We start from the raw sequence: 20,000 nt of genomic DNA on the forward strand, positions 1-20,000 counted from the left end.
GTCCGGGCCCGGAATGACGTCAGGAAACCCATCTCATTGTAAGCTGCTTCAACATCATCATTGTTTATGGCAATAACACTGACAGGACATTATCCATTACTAATCGACTATTAATTCACCAAATGATGAATTCAATTTTAATACTTACAGCTGCAGTCTATGCCCAAAATCAGGTCAAATCCCGCTTTATAGGTAAGTACTTACTGTCTGGGTGGATTTATTTGCATGCCATTTGCATTGGAAATGAATGGGTTATTGAAACATAAATGTTCCAGATGTGCTTTTAATGACCTGTTTCTCATGTGTCTGTGTCCGTGTGTGTGTGTGTGTGTGTGTGTGTGTGTGTGTGTGTGTCTGATTGTGTGTGTGCGCGATTTTGAAGTGGTATTATTGGCTCGGCGAACAAGGACCACATAGATAACATGGAGGCAGACTTCCGTCTCACTACTCTGCTGAGGAAGACCATTCCGCCATACACCCCTACCGCGCGGTAAGACCAACGGATGAACACACACACGTGAACTCATCGGGACCATGGGATCATAACACAAGTGTGAACATGAGAACATACGTTTTCGAATTGTATTTTGTTTGTATAGTTGTGATCACTGTTATTGGTTGATCGTCAGAGGACTGTGTTTTAATCTGAGATTTAAATGAGCAGATTGTACCTAACATGTTCCATCTGTCCCCTGCAGTCGCAGAACCATCCCTGGTTACGCGGGCAAGGGAGTCTATGCTGACAACACTGATGTCTCTCCGCCCCTTCCATCTCTTCCTGGGTACGTCTTCATCAGACTGCCATCGTAACTATGACAACCTGTATTATTTTCAGCCTACTTTAATAACATTAATATAAGTCAGGAATAACAATTGGACCTTGCATATTTTGTGTCATTTGATATTCTGCAGGGTTAACTAACACATGTGATACATTATATTCATTAACTATATGCAGTATATGGATCTGTGCAATGCATATGCATATTTATATTGAATCCTTGGATGATGTAGTTTTAATTGCGTAGTTTAATTCAGGTGCATTTATTGTAACGGACATGATGAAAAAGGTGTAGGACACACGATGATCTCGCTGTGTCTCTGTGTTTTGGCTATGTAATACCAACGCATTTTTTAATACATCGCTGCACTGGAATTTTCATGCCTGGTATTACCAAACCTGTCCGTTAGAGGGCGATCTAACGCACTCCAAAACTTACGATAGACCGACATAACAATGGCCTATTTTTATAAAAAACAATTGAAAGGTTATGTACACTGTTGGTCAGGTATCTTCCACAAAATATTATATAAACAAATAAAATAAATATGTAATAATTCATTTCTGTAAATTGTTCTGGTAGTGAATAGGCCGATAACCTTTTGGGAGCGGATAAGCTTTTAATTTCTTCTTTTTTTTTTTATCCAAAAATGTTAAGAATTTATATTTTGGAACATTATTGTTAGGCTAACCTGTGTTTTAGGTGGTTATGGGCTTTTTTGGACGATTATATTTCCTGTAATCCTTTTTAGCTTCAATATTTCTAAATATTATTAAGTGCAAAGAATTATTGTTTTGAACCAGCGAAACAATGCCTAGATCATCCGTCTCCAAAAATGATGGACACAGAATACATGACTTTAGGTGTAATTTCAATAGTTGTAGTTACATATACACCATATAACCCTATAGGTCTGAAACAGGGAACTTGGTAGACCTAACCTGCTTGCGTATAGAGAACAGCAAGAGGAAAAGACCCCTCCCCCCTATAGTCCAGGCTGTCTGTGAAGGATGTGAGAAACTGTTTCCTCGCAGGGAGGCCTGGGCTCTGCCAAACATGTTTACAACCTTTTTTTTGAGCCGGCATCTCCAGATGGTGAATCCAGAGCAGCTCGTGGTAATGGTGGTTTTCACAACCCAGATCCATTTTCCTGGTCCCCAACTCTAACCCCTCCTCCCCCCCCACCCCCTCTTCCCCTCTCTGTTCTGTTTCCTCTTCTCATCCGAGCAGGCCTCCCATGTTTAGTTTCTGTATAACACGGAGAAAATAGTCCTCAGACGGATTAACTATCAGACGCTAATGCTCCAAGCATTCAATGGGCTCATTTCTCACCGGCAGCGCGACTTTATTTACCTTCTTTGTGTGGTTTTATTTTAGTGTCGGGCCCAATTAGATGGCTACGGCATGTTTTCCGAATAAAAGATAATATGATTTCTTTCAACAGGACAATCATGGGATTCGGGCCCCCAACTTTCGGGCGTAAGGGGCCTTTGTCCAAAATGGTGAGCACCACGTCACCGTGGAACCCGTTCCTGGTACCCAGGGCCCTGCCGCGGCTTCCTATGTGACGCGGAAAAACAAGTAAAGAGACAAAGCGCATGACAAAGTTTGAGCGAAAAGTGTCTGCTCCTTTTTTTCTGCCACCCAATCTGTTTGTATGAATACATCTATAATGATGTGATATCGATGACTGATTCTGAGTGAGCCGGGGTATAATGAGATCCAACATTAGCATAATTTCCCTGATTTAGATGAGTGGTTTTCTAACTCTTGGGTTGGTGAGCTTTTGCATTGTCCTCCATAAACGCTCTCTCTCTCTGTCTCCCTCTTCTATACGTCGCTCCCTCTGTACAGCGCAGGCGGGCGGGGAAGGAAAGGCCGTGTGCGTGCAAGCGTGCCCATGCGTTGTGTGCGCGTGCATCACGTATGCGTTATTCTTTTTTTAAGAGCGATGCAGAGCAAAGGAAATCCTGAGCAGAAAGTGTGCTTTGATACAGGAACTTTATCGCTGCCATATTTACATTGCAAAGTGTGTATATATTTTATGAACAGCTTAAGGTTTATCTTGAAAGGAAAAACATATTGCCCCAATTGAATGAAGCTATCAACAAGGAAACAGTTTTTGTTGCAATGTATTTAGTGCTGTGGTTTGTGCAATTTCTTAAACAGGAAATAAGGATGAGGTTGTTTCCTGATCCATCGATAATTTTAAATATTTATTTACTCTAATTGTGGATTTACTTTCACCTTAAGTTTACAGACTTTCAATGTCAAAAATGATTGATGTATTATTATGTTACACTATGCATATCATATAGTATTCTGGTATTCATTTGATCCCTGGCTAAAAATAAGGTTTTCTGAGTTTGTATTCTCTATAAAAAATATATATATAAATCACACACGATCGTGATGAAAATGGCCTGAGTGTGTACTTTTCATTAAAGGTGATGGATGAGAACAGTATTCAGTATCAACCCATGAAGTAACTCTTGTTTGGGATCGGGTGTGAAAGAACCAGAGTATGTGTACAACCTGATCACAATCATACCACAGAATCTAAAACGAGAACCGAAGCAGAACCGAAGCAGAGCCCAGCCTCTCTTTAGGGTTAATATATCAATCCTATTTTCGCCGCTACCTCCCTCGGTTAAAAAATACATGGATCTGTTTTTAGTCCACTTTGTGACCATCGCTATTGAAACACATCTTTTTTTTCGTTCCTGTTTTCATCGTAAGGACATTGCACCAGAGAGAGAAAACAGGTTCCAAGATACTTTTCGTTGCCATAGGCCTTCCCATTGCAGACAGAAAAACGCTCTCCCTAGACTGCAGTGACAAATAAAGGTCTTCGTTTCCTCAACGCAGGTCACATTATGATCTCCCGACGCGCCTGTGTATTCTCATCTCCTCATCACCCACCAGGGTCACAAACAGAATCATGATTGATTCTGCTGTTATCCACCAGGATCTCTCGACTGCCTGGGCTTTCTACATTAATTTCTCCCTCCTCATCTTAATTTTTACTCATCGCCTCGCCGTAGAAAGGCTAAATGTCAAGCTTGCCTGAGTCCTTCCAGTGACACGTCTATTCCAGCAGATAATTACCATAAGGAAATTGATGCTTTAGTGTGCAGTTGGGGTGGGGGTAAGGGGGGAGAGATGAGGGAGGATGAGGGAGGATGGGGAGGGGATTTAATTTACTCTGACACATCCCCCCCCTCTCATCCGCATAATGCATTCCTAAAGAAAAGAGTTTTTCAGTTTTTCAATTGGCTTTTTAGATAAATTGGACTATTTAATGTGATTATCGGCGTTGAACGTCTCGACTTATTAAGGTGTTGAAACCAATTAAGGGTTACATGTTGTCCCCCCGCCCTACACCGTCCACCCTCCCCCTGCCCGTCTCCCCCATCTCTCCCCCATTTGCCTGCAAATGTGAAAACTGAATACTGCTTAAAGATCCATGAAATAAGAGGCAGACGGGGCCTTTTGTTGAGCGGCCGGATGGCTGACTGCGACGGCGCTGGCTGAGGATGTCATGAGGCTCTTTCCAGGTAGCGGCATTAATTACAGCAAAACACACCGTCACGCGCCAGAGCCTGTGCATTACCACAAAGGAACCGGGAGATTATGTCTGCGTCTATGCAGATGTAGGCCTCCCGCACGTGGGAACTCCTGCTGTGTGTTGGCCTGCACGGAGCCTGCATGTTGCGGAATTAAGGAAACGATACAGCTCCTATACAGAGACCGGCATCCCCTCTACACGGCCCGCTTGCGCCGTTGTTCGGCCGTTGCCGTACACGTGAGTCGTGGGTGCTTAGGGAACCCGCTCCGAGAGACGGTTGGACGTTCACGTCTCCATAAAGGGCAGAGAATCCTGGACGTTGAGATGTCTCGCCCATCGCGTCTCGAGCGAACAGTTTGGCCCCGGGCCCCAGCTGTGGCGCTGGGATAGGGACGGTATCTGTCGGGGGGACCTGGAACCCTCCCGTTCCCCCCTCGGCTTCAGTCCTCTGCTGGCAGCGATTGGACGGCTCTGTGTGCACTGATAGTGCTGAGTCACACCGTGGCTCAGCACTATCTCAGCACACCGTGGCTCCGCTACGGTGTGAGCGACATGTGTTAGCTGTTAGCCGTTGCGGTAGCCACGGCTTCTAGCGGGGTCTGTGAACAGTCCTAATATGAAACAGAGAGTGTGTTGATGATGGCAGACATCACTGGAGGCCCGGTATTCACAAAGTTGCGGTAGCCACGGCTTCTAGCGGGGTCTGTGAACAGTCCTAATATGAAACAGAGTGTGTTGATGATGGCAGACATCAGTGATGATGTCGTGTACGGCAACGTTCCCCCCCCTCCAGGGGGGGGGGGACGACGACGACGACGACGACGACGTTGTTGCGGTAGCCACGGTGTGACACCACCGAAATGCCGGCCTATTTCAACGCCCGGAGAATGCTCTCAAACGAGGGGGGGACGTTAGCTAACAGCTAACGTGTGTCTCTGTAATCCAAGATGGTGGTGTTGTTGGCACAGCAGGGCCTAGCTAACGATCCCGGCCAGAGTTCCCCCTTTTCTCTCTCGTGTCCCTCCACCAACCGCCGGAGCGCGGTGCGTCTGAGGAGATAAGGGGGGGGGGGGGGGGGGGGCCTCCAGTGGAAGGTGACTCAGCAGTGGTCCACAGCAGGCAGCCTCCTGAGATAAGAGTGGCTGGGGGGAGAGGGATCCTGGGATCGTGTGTGGGGCCGAAGGGCCGTGCTTACACCCCGTTAGATGTTGGTCGAAATGTCATGGACTTTACTATATGGTACTGTGTAAAGGTGGGCTTTCCATTCAGAAATGTTCTTTATAAAGGTGGGCTTTCCATTCAGAAATGTTCTTTATAAAGGTGGGCTTTCCATTCAGATATGTGCTTTATAAAGGTGGTCTTTCCGTTCAGAAATGTGCTTTATAAAGGTGGTCTTTCCATTCAGATATGTTCTTTATAAAGGTGGGCTTTCCATTCAGATATGTGCTTTATAAAGGTAGTCTTTCCATTCAGATATGTGCTTTATAAAGGTGGTCTTTCCATTCAGAAATGTTCTTTATAAAGGTAGGCTTTCCATTCAGATATGTTCTTTATAAAGGTGTTCTTTCCATTCAGAAATGGTCTTTATAAAGGTGGTCTTTCCTTTCAGATATGTGCTTTATAAAGGTAGGCTTTCCATTCAGATATGTGCTTTATAAAGGTGAACTTTCCATTCAGATATGTGCTTTATAAAGGTGAACTTTCCATTCAGATATGTGCTTTATTAAGGTGTCTTTCCTCTTTGTTCTCGGAGCGGGGTAGCTTCTTCAATCTCTTTATATATTAAACTGTTTTTCTTATAGGATTGTGGTTAGAAAAACCTTTCTAGGGACGGGTATTGCAAATTAGCATCAGCTCCAAATACATAATGTAATCCATCAGACAAATTGTACGGTCCGTCTGTATTTGTCCCTATTCAGTAAACCTAACTGACCAACTAATCAATTGGCTGTTGGTCACACACAGAATATGAAAAACAGCCGGCTCCAGTTCCTAGAAATTGTAGGCCTATATATTGAAGAAGTGTGAGCGAAGATCGGATAATGAAGATGACAAATGATTTGCATTAGAAAATAAGAAAACATGTAATTATTTATTTAGCGTTCCCATTAATATTTATCGCCAATTCATATTTCTAGATGATATGAGATGGTATCAGGGCACCCTGCACACGATTTGGCGTTCACTACTTAGCGATGTGCACTTGATTGACTCGGAAAATTGGAAATACAGCCGAGATCTGCGAGTCATTATTGAACAACTTAAAAAGAGCTCATATAACAGTCCTAACACACACACGCCGCAGAATGTTGCGCTCGAACGCACAGCACACGTATGTGATGGATCTAGTACCAATGATGAGGGAGCGCTGGCCGGGGAGCTGTAGCTGTGCACCCAAATCACATCTCCTCCAAACGTACGTGAACCATCAACCCTGAAACCCCTTTCAGTGTCTTCTGTTGGGTAATGGTTTAAAGATATCGCTATAATACTCAGCTTGCATTGTGTTCTGCTGGACACTTCTATTAAGGAAAACCAGGTGAAGTATAATGGGTAAATTGTTGAACAGACATGAATTTCCATGTTTGTGTTATTCCCCTTTATTCCCATGTAAATAGCATTTAATGCAGGGTCAAACTGTCTCAAAGGGATAAAGTAGGGGTAATACAATGTTCTAAAACGGGGTATGCATCAGTTAAAGAAGAATGCAGTGTAATACGAGGGCACTTGTTGGCTTGTTAATCCAGCAGCTAAATAGATAATCATTGTTTGTGCACACACACAAACACATACACACACAATAGCACACACACACACACACACACACACACACAGTCCCACGCGCACCCACACAAACAGTCACACGCACGCACACACGCGCACACTCCCCCATACATACACAAGTAACCTCATTATATTGGAAAGAAAGCAGATGTTCAAAAAAAAGCAGTGTTAATTTCATGGACTGTTTCAGCAGCGCGTCGGAACAGGTGACAGACGGGGAGCTGCCCATATGCAAGTGAGGAGTCCCCTTCGTCCCCCTCACGAAATAAATAAATAAACAATGAATGGTCCACTCTCCCGCTCGCCTCATCCCATCTCATGCATGGCTGCCAGTAATGGTCCACTGGGTGTCAGCTCTTATTGGCACGATACAAAGCAAGTGCCAAGTGCCAGCGCCAAGGCTCCCCCAGCAAATTCGGCCTCTGGATAAAAGCAAGCAAAATGCCTCAGTCGCACACACAGACACAGACATGCTGGGCTGGAACGAGGAAGTGCAGTGGAGAGGGGAGGGACCGAGGGCAGAGTTCCATGGGGCTGCCGCGGCGCTGCGAACTTCTGCACATGGAGCCGGGGAGAGCTGGAAGAACTTCATATTGCAAACTCAAGGAATAGCAGGTACAGTGAGCACTCGTCTTGCTTCTTGGCCGAAAGGGGAACGTTTTGAATCTGTGTGAAGTTGAGTGTCTTCGAAATGCGCCGTTGTGCGTGGAGCGCAGGGAGCACCTGGGAAACGCTGTCCTTAGTTTCGGCGCAGGTGCGCCTCAGCATCTATTCCTGTCTGGCGCGTCTAACTGTCAGCCGGTATAACGGAATTCACAAGTTGAGATAGGTGTTGAGATATTAATTATTTACCACAGTTTGTTATTTAGGGTCATAAAATGTAAAATCTTTGGAAAACTCGTTGTTCCCGATTTCCCATTCCTGCCTTTGGAAATGTTGGGATTAATCTTGCACTACTGTAACATTTCCATTACTCGAGGGCTTATCAAATCAATTTATGGGAGAGTTCTACATTAACGTTATTGTTTATCTGCCTATTTCTGTACTTTTTCAGTACATCGCGCTATGACACCTGTTGCGACGATTTCCGCACTTTGGTGCTGACTAAGTTTTCAAAACTTGATTGAAAAACTTGATAAAAAAAAACAGTTACAAACTTCATGTTCAAATATAAACTTATAAGAACAAAAAAAAACTGTTTGGTGGTTTAGTTGTAGGCTATGTCCTGTTTTAAACTAAGCGGAAATAACCGCTCAAAAGCAAGCAAAACAAATGATTTGACATCTTTCTCAACGTCCTTAAAGACGCACCCATCGATTATATTTCTCCGCTTTTTCTCCGTAAACATTGACATCCAAGTGGATGTATGGACGGCAACGTCTCAAACACTCAAATGATATCATGGAGGACATTGAAACTCCAGAACTTTCTGCGCAACCGAAATTGAGAGCTCGTCAGAAAGCACCCATGAGTCAGAGGAGTCAATTCTTGTCAATACTGAGCGTTTTAAAGAAAGACGTTCAAAGAAACAATTTTTTTTTTACATTCACCCCGTGAATGGTGTGGCTTCAAAACAGACTTTCATTTTTGATTTCATATGCCTATTTGATATTATATAAATTTAGATATTTATAAAGTTATTAGAAACTTAATAGACTGTCATAAATGTAGGTCTATTTTTATAGGGATACATTATTCATTTTGCTTTAATCGATATTCAATTGCAGCCTTTAGATGTCATCTTATTTACATAAAACTAACTTTATTCTCAAATATCAGAGAACAGTAAATTAGATCAAATGTATAGTCTATGTGGAAATAAAATATAGGTTATAAGTAGGGCTATAGTATTTCAGACTTCATTACGAAATTATCCAAAATATACCCTGTAAAAGCAATAAAAACAATAAATTACAGCATCGGAATGAGGAAAATGGCGCAAGGATGTGCGCAGATACCTCAGCTTCCTTGTCGCAAGTAAAGCAGGGAGGAAGAGGGGGGCCGGCGGTTATCACAATAATCATGCAAATGAGAAAACATCTTTTCACCCCTTAAAATGTTGAAGTGTCACCCTACCCACTGCATCGCACTACTAGGACATATGACTGTATTCATCTGCCCACTTATTCCTGTGCACCTGCATTAATGATGAGAACCTGGACATATATTTAGCTCATATTTGAACGAAAAGTGATAGGGCTTCAAATCACATGGCAATGTGATTATGTTATCCCATTGTCATAATGACATATAATAATGATCATTTTATTATGTTTTTTATATTTCAAATACCATAAAAAAAAGAAATTGATATTCATAATTTGGGGCTATAATTGGTCCACTTTCCTGTTGTATTTTCTCTACATCAACTTTGTAATCATACGAAATCTGTTGTGAAATAGATCTGAAACCTAAATGATTCAGCATCATATTATTAGTCGTTTGGAGCAGCAGATTATATCCTTGTCAGTTCTGATGTTCTGCATAGAAGAGATTTTTAGGATCCACTAAAACTAAGATGTATAAATATATTTGCTACACGAGGCATTTATTTGTCACTTACCGCTTGTGCACATATTTTGAACATTAAAAAACTGCCAGAGAAGTTTTATTGTATAATTTTATTTCATTTTATTAATGCACTGCATTGCAGCAATATACTTTGAACTAAACCACCCTAAATGAATGCATGTGAAAAGTTCTTATCATAAATACGGAAGGCTTTGTTTTAATGTTCCCTATATCTCCCAATTACACACACACACAAACACACACACAGGCCGCACCCACGCACACAGACACACACACACACACACACACACACACACACACACACACACACACACACACACACACACACACACACACACACACACACACACACAAACACACACACACACACACACACACACACACACACACACACACACACACACACACACACACATACAGTACATTCATGCACACACATACACACATACACACACACACACACACACACACACACACACACACACACACACACACACACACACACACACACACACACACAGACACATACATACACATACATGCACAAACACAAACATGCAGACCCAAACACACACACACCAAAAGACACACACAGACACAAACACACACACACACACACACACACACACACACACACACACACACACACACACACACCCAAACACACACACGCACACACACGCACACACATACTGACAACTTGGAGTGCTGCTGATTCATAACATGGTGCCCAAATCCCTAGATTGCTGGTGTGGTCCCCATAGTCTCTGTCAACCGTTTGGCTGGGTCTGATCTCCACCCTGCAGGTCTACCCACCCCCTACCCACCCCATACCCCACCAACACACACACACACACCCACACACACACACACACACACACACACACACACACACACACACACACACACACACACACACACACACACACACACACACACACACACACACACACACACACACACACACACACACAGAGCCCACCTCTGGCTGACATTGAAAAACATGCACATAGCGACACACACACAAACACACACACACAAAAACATACACACCACATTTTCTGAACCCACAAGCCTCTTCCTGCCTCTCCTCGCTTGTTCAACTCAGACCGAAACCTTTCCAGTTCTACATCGAGAGCTTCTAACCTTTATTTTCTTCTCTACATGCTCCCAGCGCATGACCTCAGAGGTGTTCAGGCTCAGCCCCCCACCATCTACTGAAACCACCGGCTCCAACCGAACGCCAAACACTCTGAACGGTGTTCGCAGTGTCGATGATGACACAAAATAGTCAAAGTCTGTAGACACACATGTGTTTTACTCCAATGTAATTATCATTCACGTTCACCAGTGCAGAATAGCCAAAAGAACTACTAATGTAAACTTGTAATCTTGAAACTTGTTACCCACGACGCTGTTTCCTCTTTCCAAGTGCCCACGCACGCACACATTGCCCGCGCACGCACACGCAGCCCGCGCACGCACACACAGGCCGCGTTCGATTATAGGAATATTTGCATCGGAGCCGAACGCCGCCGCCGACGCGTCCGCCTTTCCTCTCTCCTCCGCCATCTGCCTACGATTAAACCGATACCAACGTCACACGAGATCACGTAGCCCGCCACGGGCCCCCCCCCCCCCCCCCCCCGCCCACCCACCTCAGTCTCCTCCAGACGCCCCAAGACGACAGGTTCCCTCGGACTGGCCCCCTAGCACGAGAGGCAAAGCCCCCCACGGGCCTGACGAATCATGTGCACCGTTGACCCTTTACCCCCCCCCCCCTTCACAGGCGTGTGTCCGGGGAGGGGAGGGGGGGGGGGGGGAGCTGGTAGACCGCTGCCTCTTGACTTATGTCGCCGGTCCGTTGTGCATTGCGAAACAACCCCCCCCCCCCGACTCCCTCAACGCTTCCCTAGTGTTTGTTCCAAGTGTGTGGAGCCATCTGTCAGTCAAACAGGAAGAGCTAGGGTTCCCCCCATGGGCTCGTCTCGCTATTTCGGGGCGCACCCGGCGTCCCCCTGCGTGGCTCCTGCTGCCGCTGCCGGGGCTTGGACCGAGCTCCGGCCCCGCCAGGGGTTTTCTTGAAGTGGCAGAGCCCAGGGCCCGGGCTGCGGGGGCCCCATCTGCTGCAGGCATCGGGGGCCATTCATAATTAATACGGCCGCGTGCACTTGTGACTCCTCACATATGCAGGTCCTGGCCGGAATGGGGCTCTGTGTGCGCATGCTCGCATGGTGTGTGTGTGTGTGTGTGTGTGTGTGTGTGTGTGTGTGTGTGTGTTTTTTTAAGATAACAAACCCCTCTCCTTTGGCTTGCTCTTTTTTTATTTTTTTGGTCTCTCTGTACTTTTCACTTTTTGACTGTCTCTCTCTCTCTCTGTACTCGTCTGTCTGTCTCTCTGCCCTTGTCTGTGTCCGTCTCTCTGTCCTCATCTGTCTGTCTTTCATTCCCTATATACTCATCGGTCGGTCTCTCTGTACTCGTCTGTCTGTCTCTCTGCCCTTGTCTGTGTCTGTCTTTCTGTCAATCTGTAATCGTCTGTATGTCTTGCATTCCCTATATACTCATCTGTCTGTCCTTCTGTCTCTCTGTACTCATCTTTGTCCGTCTGTCTCTGGCCCTCTTCCTGCTGCGCTTGTACCACCTTCAGTTTCACATGTTACACCCTCTGTTCCCAATCTCTCTCTCTCTCTCTCTCTCTCTCTCTCTCTCTCTCTCTCTCTCTCTCTCTCTCTCTCTCTCTCTCTCTCTCTCTCTCTCTCTCTCCCTCTCTCTCTCTATCTCTCTCTCCCTCTCTCTCTCTCTCTCTCTCTCTCTCTCTCTCTCTCTCTCTCTCTCTCTCTCTCTCTCTCTCTCTCTCTCTCTCTCTCCCCCTCTCCCCCTCTCCCCCTCTCTCTCTCTCTATCTCTCTCTCCCTCTCTCTCTCTCTCCCACTCTCTCCCCCTCTCTCTCTCTCTCTCTCCGCCTCTCTCTCCCCCTCTCTCTCTCATCCTCACCCGTTCCCCATCCCTCTCTCCCTCCTGTCGTCTCTGTCTTTGTCTCTGATTGCGGTGCTGCGTGTGCGCCCTGCGCCCAGCGATGCGTGCGGTGTAAATTAGCGCGAACACGAGCGCGGATCAGCCGGCCGCCGCCGCCGCCGCCCCCCCCCGCCCCCCCCCCCGCTGACCCAGGGGCCCGCCTCATCTCCTGCTTAATTTTGCGGCAGTCAGTTTGCATTTTTGGATGATTACGTGGCAGGAAATTAACAATAAATAACAAATGTGGACTGAAAGCCTCTCCCCACCCTGCCGTCGCCCCCCCCCCCCCCCCCCCCAGCCCCAGCCGGGCCCCCCATCAGCCCCGGCTCGGCCGCCCCCTCCCAGCACCGAGGCGCGGGGCCTCTGTCACTCTTCTAATGAAAGTGTCTGATTGTAATGTAATGGAGCTGCGCGGCGGCGGCGGCGGCGGCGGCGGCGGCGGCGGTGGCGGCGGTGGCGGCGCTGACAGGAGTGATCTGGTTGGGGGTGACGGTGTAGGAGCCTCACGGAGAGAGAGTTCACCTCTCTGCCCCCCATCCACCAGCCCCCCCCCCCCCCCCCCCCCCCCAAACCCCTGCACCCCGTTCTTTCTCTAATGCTGTTTCCGTCGCGCACTCTTGATTGAAAAACTCACACAGCCATCTCCATCCCCCTCTCTCTCTCTCTCCCCCTCTCTCTCCCCCCCCCCCTCTCTCTCTCCCCCCCCCCTCTCTCTCCCCCCCCCCCCCTCTCTCTCTCTCTCCATCCATCTCTCTCTCTCCTCCGCTAGAGTACCTGCACCGAATGGAGACCGAGCAGGCCCAGGACATGTCCCACATGCCAGGTAGGGGCAGGCTTGGGCGGGGCACTTGGGGATTATATAGTAGCAGTCGTGGAGGTAGTGCTTGTTGTAGTAATACTACAGGGCCGGAAAAACAAATCCACAAACACGGTCAAGGTGTCTTCAAACGGAACACTTTGGTGAGTAACGGTTGTTTCCGTGTTGCTCCCCCCCGTCTCCCCACTCCCCCCCCCCTTCTCAGGCAGGGACAGTCCACCCGCCATTGACGGGTCTGAAGAGACGGACGAGCCCATGGCCGTCCCTGAGGACCTGTCGGCCAGCTCGGGCCTGAACAACCAGAACAACCGGGGGGAGAAAGGTAGGGAGACGTCTCCATCGCCTTCTCTACCCCAAACCGACCCTAGCCCTAACCCCAACCCGACCCTAGCCCTAACCCCGACCCGACCCTAGCCCTAACCCCAACCCGACCCTAGCCCTAACCCCAACCCGACCCTAGCCCTAACCCCGACCCGACCCTAGCCCTAACCCCAACCTGACCCTAGCCCTAACCCCAACCCGACCCTAACCCTAACCCCGACCCGACCCTAGCCCTAACCCCGACCCGACCCTAGCCCTAACCCTGACCCGACCCTAGCCCTAACCTGACCCTAGCCCTAACCCTGACCCGACCCTAGCCCTAACCCCGACCCGACCCTAGCCCTAACCCCGACCCGACCCTAACCCTAAACCTAACCCTAACCCTAACCCTAACCCTAAGTCGGCGGACGACCCGGGGAGACCTATGGGATACGGAATGTCACCTAACCCTAGCCCTAACCCCAACCCGACCCTAGCCCTAACCCAGGGATGGGCAACTGGCGGCCCGTGGGCGGCATGCGGCCCGCGGCCCGCGGGCATGCGGCCCGCGACCCGCATGCCCACTCAGCCCGCACATAATAAAAAAAATAAATAAATAATTATAATAATAATAATAATTGATCGAGTTACAGAAAACTCGTTCAAGAAAGATGAGAAGAATTCATAGAATTCAAAGGCAAACCCATGCGTCTAGTTCGCTTAGAAGCGATATCAGTCATTGAAGATATCCACTTAAGTCGCCACTACAACTACTACAACTGCTTGTTGGGTTTGAGTTCATTGAGTTGTTGCTCTTAATGTTGGGCCACTGTTTTCCAGTTTTTTGACTTCATTGAATGATGATGTATGTGAGCCCTTTGCACTGACAAAAATACTGACCATTCATGTGGCTGTTTGAGCATGGAAAACATGAAATTAATGTATGTTGGTTCAATTAACATACCGTACATAGGTTATGATTCTGGACGATTTTTTAGGTAGTGGCCATCGCCAAAATGCACCAGAATACAGGAAATCATCTACCAAATTCAAAATTATGTAGCTTCTCTCAGCTCACGTTTAGTTGAAGTGTGCAGTCATGTGGCCCTCCGATGGTTATGATAAAAAATGTGGCCCTCTTTATCATGAAAGTTGCCCATCCCTGCCCTAACCCCAACCCGACCCTAGCCCTAACCCCAACCCGACCCTAGCCCTAACCTTAGCCCTAACCCTAGTCCGACCCTAGCCCTAACCCTAGCCCTAACCCTAGTCCGACCCTAGCCCTAACTCCAACCCGAGCCGAACCCCAAACCCTACCCAAACCCTAACCCTAAGCTCAGCCCCCACTCTGGCTCCTTGTTCACCGAGAAAAATGAAGAACTGTCTTTCTTTTTTTGGGGGGGGAAGAAGATTTTACGAGCTAAGGAGAATAAGTAGGAGGTAAATATTATAATTAATACTTTTTTTATTGAATAAAAACAGTATAAAACATAATAATTATATATTTCGCCTGTATAGTGCTTTTATATACTGGAATTAACTGACAGAACTTGAAATCTGAATTTTATTTAACTTTATGATGCAGTTTAAGATCGCCTATTTGAAAGGGTTAAAAACATAAACACACTAATTACCGCAAAGAAACTGAAAAAATAAACATATCAGAAAGAGTAAACGGGTTAATTAGGGGCGATGTCAATATCAAAAGCACTAAATCCTAAATGCTGTAATATCTTTAATTCCTGTAAGATCCAGTGGGAGAGTTATTAACCTCCGCATATCCTTAAGAAAAATTAACTCACATCTCCATGGAGTTGCATTTAGGTCACTGGCAAATAAAAATATAAAAATAAATAAATATTCATGGCATGTGAAAGAGAATCTTAAGGAATAGCTAATGTGGCCTTGATTTGAATATGCGAACATTAAGCCAGGGAATATCATGGCACCAATGTCATAAAGGACAGAGATGAGGGGAATCACATCTGTAGAATCTCAGCTCTCCGGACATGGCCTTCTGGCCGACAAACCAGGAAGCGTTTCACATGAAGAAAGTGTTTCAGATTACTTAAAGGGAAAATATCCTCATTGGTAAGTGCTGGTGTCACAGCAGACACTTAATATCGCTGTAGCTTATTGGATGGGCTACGGACGAATGCATGCATTTATTCTATGTCAATTCTTTTTGAAATATATTATAATATTTATATATTATAATGATATTTAGAATATATACCTGATAAAACAGCAGGAAAAAGGAAAGAAATGGAAAGCCAGTCATCAGTGTTTTTCCACTTCGGTAACGGCAGAGATAAGCAAGGCAACACACGGTGTCACAAAGTAAGAAGTCAGAGGAAACTGAAATAGGATGTGTAAGAGTTTCCTAAGAAGACGCTGCCATCAGACAACGTTTCAACACTCATGGAGATAAAGAGTTCAGGAACACAGAGCCATGTCGAGAGATCAGGCCGCATCACACCACATAGGTCACACACCTGCCTGCATGCACACTTAGACACATACACACAAACACACACAAGCACGCACACGCACAAACGACATGCACACACAAACACAGCATGCGTGCACGCATGCGTGCACGCATACATGCACACTAAGGCACAGTTAGGCACACACACAAGATGCACACCCATGCGCATGCAGACACACACACACTCACACACTCACACACTCCTACACTCACACACTCACACACACACACACACACACACACACACACACACACACACACACACACACACACACACACACACACACACACACACACACACACACACACACACACAGCACGCACGCACGCACGCACGCACGCACGCACACACACACACACACACACACACACACACACACACACACACACACACACACACACACACACATACATAGGCTCACACATGCTTACTAATGCTTACTCATTCCAAAATGAACATATTGATGCCACCAAGCTCACGTTCATTGTGACAGAAAGGTAAACAGAAACTTTGTATTCCACAGTCCGGTAAAGCTTTTCTATAATCCGGATCTTGAAAAGTTGAAGAAATAGAGAAAGATTTCAGACCAAGTTTTTAAATATATGTATTTCTTATATTTTCTCCTCATCCTTTGTTAATTATCTTTACCTGCAATGGCATATTACATTTACCTTCTGGAACTTTCTCGCACTTACGAGGTTATCTGTGTATGATCTTCCTGAGCGACCCGAGCAGAGCATAAGATCTCTCCAAATCTATTGGCTAATGAAAAGCATACATCTTAAAATAACTTAAAATACGAGATGCTAACGATCGTTTTGGAGACGCTTAGATTATCAGCCGAAAAGTTCCCAAAAACAGGATGCTTGAAAACGAAACTAAAAAAAGAGCCATAGAAGTGAGGGCGCAGCCATCTCGGTTAAGTGTGTCGGGGCCTGGTGGTTTAACCCTTGTGGCTCCACTACCTTGCTCACTGGGCTATTTTCAGGCAGCCAGAGCAGCGCAGAACCCTCGCACAGGAACCTCCAGTGGGATGTTCATAATGCCACGCCGCTGCATGCTAGAGCTCTCCAACACCTCCTCTGTCTCTATCACCTCCTCTATCTTCCTGAGGAATCACTAGCAAAGACACATTTTTTTATCTATTGCATTGGATTTTCTTTGTAGGATTTCACAAATGTTCACGTCAATCTTTGTTATTTTATTTGGGCTAGTTTTGATTTTGTACTACTTAGTGAGTTCATATTGTTTTATGACTCTGTATTTTAAGGATTTAAGTTTAAAGGTCATCAAGAGACGACTCTATTGCTGTTAGCCTTTTGGGTTGCGATAAGAGTGTTGCTCCAAAAATGAGTAAATCAGGATGTGTAACCAACACATGAAATGAGGTAAAAGCTCTTCTTCCTATTCCCAATTTAGTCTCAACTTCCCCATATCCCTGAGAATCGGCAGCCCGGCAGTCATAGTTCCCTATCCCTTTACTTGCTTCTGGCCTAGTCTTCACTAAACAGTTTGGTATGTTTTAACTATACAGTCTGGTATAAAACATTTTTTTTCTTATTGAACGCATCAGTTTTCCTTCCCCAGTATTTACGTGAATCTATCATACTGGCCTTCCTTATGCGATGGATTATGGTAACAGAGACTGAAAATCCTGGTCAGCTATATTTCATTTGGCTAAAAGAGCCTTGCCTATTGCTTCATTCTATTTTGAAAGCCGCCCCTAAATTCATAGAAATTCCATGCAACAGTTTCCAAGCAAACATTTCCAAGAAGCTAGCTGGCAAGGAACTGAAAGGATAGCATGTTTCTCTGGGAGTTTGTTATAGGTGAGAGTATTCTAATCGAAAAGTAATTGAAAGGTTTACTTGGAAGAATAAATCAGACGGTGTACAACGTTAATAAAAGAACAGTTTATTAATGTCAATGTGAAAGCTAAGCAGTTAATTTGAATCCCAATTTTCACAACCATGTTTCCCTCCCTGCTCGGGTGAATCATGTGTCAGTTCAGTGAAAACATGGCTCCTAACAAAAGTGGTTTGCGTTTAGTTACAGGCTGTTTTACAATTCCTCGTCTGCGCTTCCCTTTCTGTCACTTCTCCATAATTCTTGGTATTTCAGTTACACCGGCCCCGTTTCTGAAGCTTCCCCTTTTCCCCATAGATTCCTATAATTCACGGTTGCCTCTTCTTCCTCTTGCCTTGTACAAACAAGAGCGTATGTGGGGAAATCAGGCAGCCACAGTGACATGCAAAACCACAGGCCTGCAGATATGGGACTTGCAAGATTGTGCGTTGTGTCAAAGTTTTGCCACAGCAACAGCAGACAGGGAAAGAGAAACCTGACCACTTGACACACAGGACACTTCCCTATTCGGACCACTGGGAACAAAGCATCCACAGTGGTTGTTCATTTGTGTGCAGAACATTCTCTGATACACAACATAGGTGTTTTGGACGCTGGGATATGACTTCTCAACCGGATAAAAAGTGTGGCCCTACATGTATGTTTGTACGTGACCGTACTTTTGTGAGCATTTGAGAGATGCGTAGATAAAGCTAGGGAGGAGAGAGGAAAGAGGAATGGGGAGACTAGAGTGAGAGAGAAAAAGAGAGAGAGTGAGAGAGAAAGAGAGAGAGAGAGAGAGACAGAGAGAGAGAGAGAGACAGAGGGAGATGGTGAAATTGTATTCATTAAACCCCTTTGTTGTTCTCCCCACCCTGGTTTCCCCAGTAACACGGTTTCCTGTCTCAGTGTTTCCTGTTTATCTCGCTGTTGGTTGTTTTACAAAAGACTCGCGTTGTCAGATGGAACCACGACGTGTGTGACTTCATCCCATCACTGACATGTGTTAAACCCCAACGCACGTCGTTCGTAGCCCGTGTGACAAACGTGTTTGTGTAGATATTTAAAGATTACGGGAGATGCATATTTAATAATTTATTAACGTCATCTTCTCATTTTCAGTTTACAGAAAACGACTTGACACGCCATTAGTAGTTATCTCAAATCAAAATCTTTTAGAATTCAACCTTTCCTACAATGGAAAGGTTCTTGTGACGTAGTTACCATCCACACTGGCAGCCAATAACCATTCCGCGCGCCAGATCAACTGTGTTTTGTCACGTTTGCACAAACCCATATTAGAAAGCACATGGTAAAGTAAAGTAGGCCATGCCATTTCACCTTATCTTCCAACCCGCCCTGTGTAGCTATGTCAACCTGGGCTGGGCCGACCTCAGGGGGGCCCGTGTTCTTGTCGTCTGTGTGTAGTACTTTTATAAGATGTCAAATGCAAAAAAGGACCACGCTGGGATTCTAAAACGTGGCCCCTCCCCTTGCCCTCTTTTCCAGCCTGTAACATTAAAGTTGAGGCGCGCAGTGACGAGGAGAACGGGCTCGCCTGTGACGTCAATGGCGAGGAGGAGTGTGCGGAAGACTTGCGCGTGCTCGGGGCCTCAGCGGCCCGGGCGAACGGCTCCCAGGCGGGCCCCGACTCCAAGGGCTACGCCTCGGCCGGGGGCATCCGCCTGCCCAACGGGAAGCTCAAGTGTGATATCTGTGGGATAGTTTGCATTGGCCCCAATGTGCTGATGGTGCACAAGCGCAGCCACACTGGTAAGCACCCCCCCCCCCCCCCCCCCCCCCACCCCCCCACCTGCTGCCGTGCTCTCCGTTTGGCCCCCCTGAGTGCCAGGTTCTTAGTGG

The 20,000-nt window shown here is 46.2% G+C and overlaps 1 protein-coding gene and 1 long non-coding RNA gene across 3 annotated transcripts in view; both read left to right on the forward strand.

The window, feature by feature from the left end:
• Nucleotides 1-3,227, forward strand: LOC115560178 (uncharacterized). 2 transcript variants are annotated; one of them, XR_003979699.1, is made up of 6 exons: nucleotides 1-38; nucleotides 151-192; nucleotides 383-490; nucleotides 699-782; nucleotides 2,227-2,363; nucleotides 2,637-3,227. It is a non-coding gene; the product is annotated as an uncharacterized LOC115560178 (long non-coding RNA). The 2 variants fall into 2 exon arrangements; XR_003979698.1 differs by lacking the exon at nucleotides 2,637-3,227 and having other exon boundaries at nucleotides 2,227-2,394.
• Nucleotides 3,228-7,441: 4,214 nt separating this feature from the next.
• Nucleotides 7,442-20,000, forward strand: part of ikzf1 (IKAROS family zinc finger 1 (Ikaros)) — a 19,570-nt gene continuing 7,011 nt past the window's right edge. Inside the window, 6 exon segments of the mRNA XM_030379436.1 lie at nucleotides 7,442-7,508; nucleotides 7,511-7,558; nucleotides 7,561-7,749; nucleotides 13,453-13,506; nucleotides 13,706-13,822; nucleotides 19,647-19,910. Of these exon segments, the coding sequence (XP_030235296.1) occupies nucleotides 7,457-7,508; nucleotides 7,511-7,558; nucleotides 7,561-7,749; nucleotides 13,453-13,506; nucleotides 13,706-13,822; nucleotides 19,647-19,910 (724 nt within the window). The 5' untranslated portion in view covers nucleotides 7,442-7,456.

Source organism: Gadus morhua, chromosome 15 (genome assembly GCF_902167405.1).
Source record: "Gadus morhua chromosome 15, gadMor3.0, whole genome shotgun sequence".
Taxonomy (NCBI): Eukaryota; Metazoa; Chordata; class Actinopteri; order Gadiformes; family Gadidae; genus Gadus; species Gadus morhua.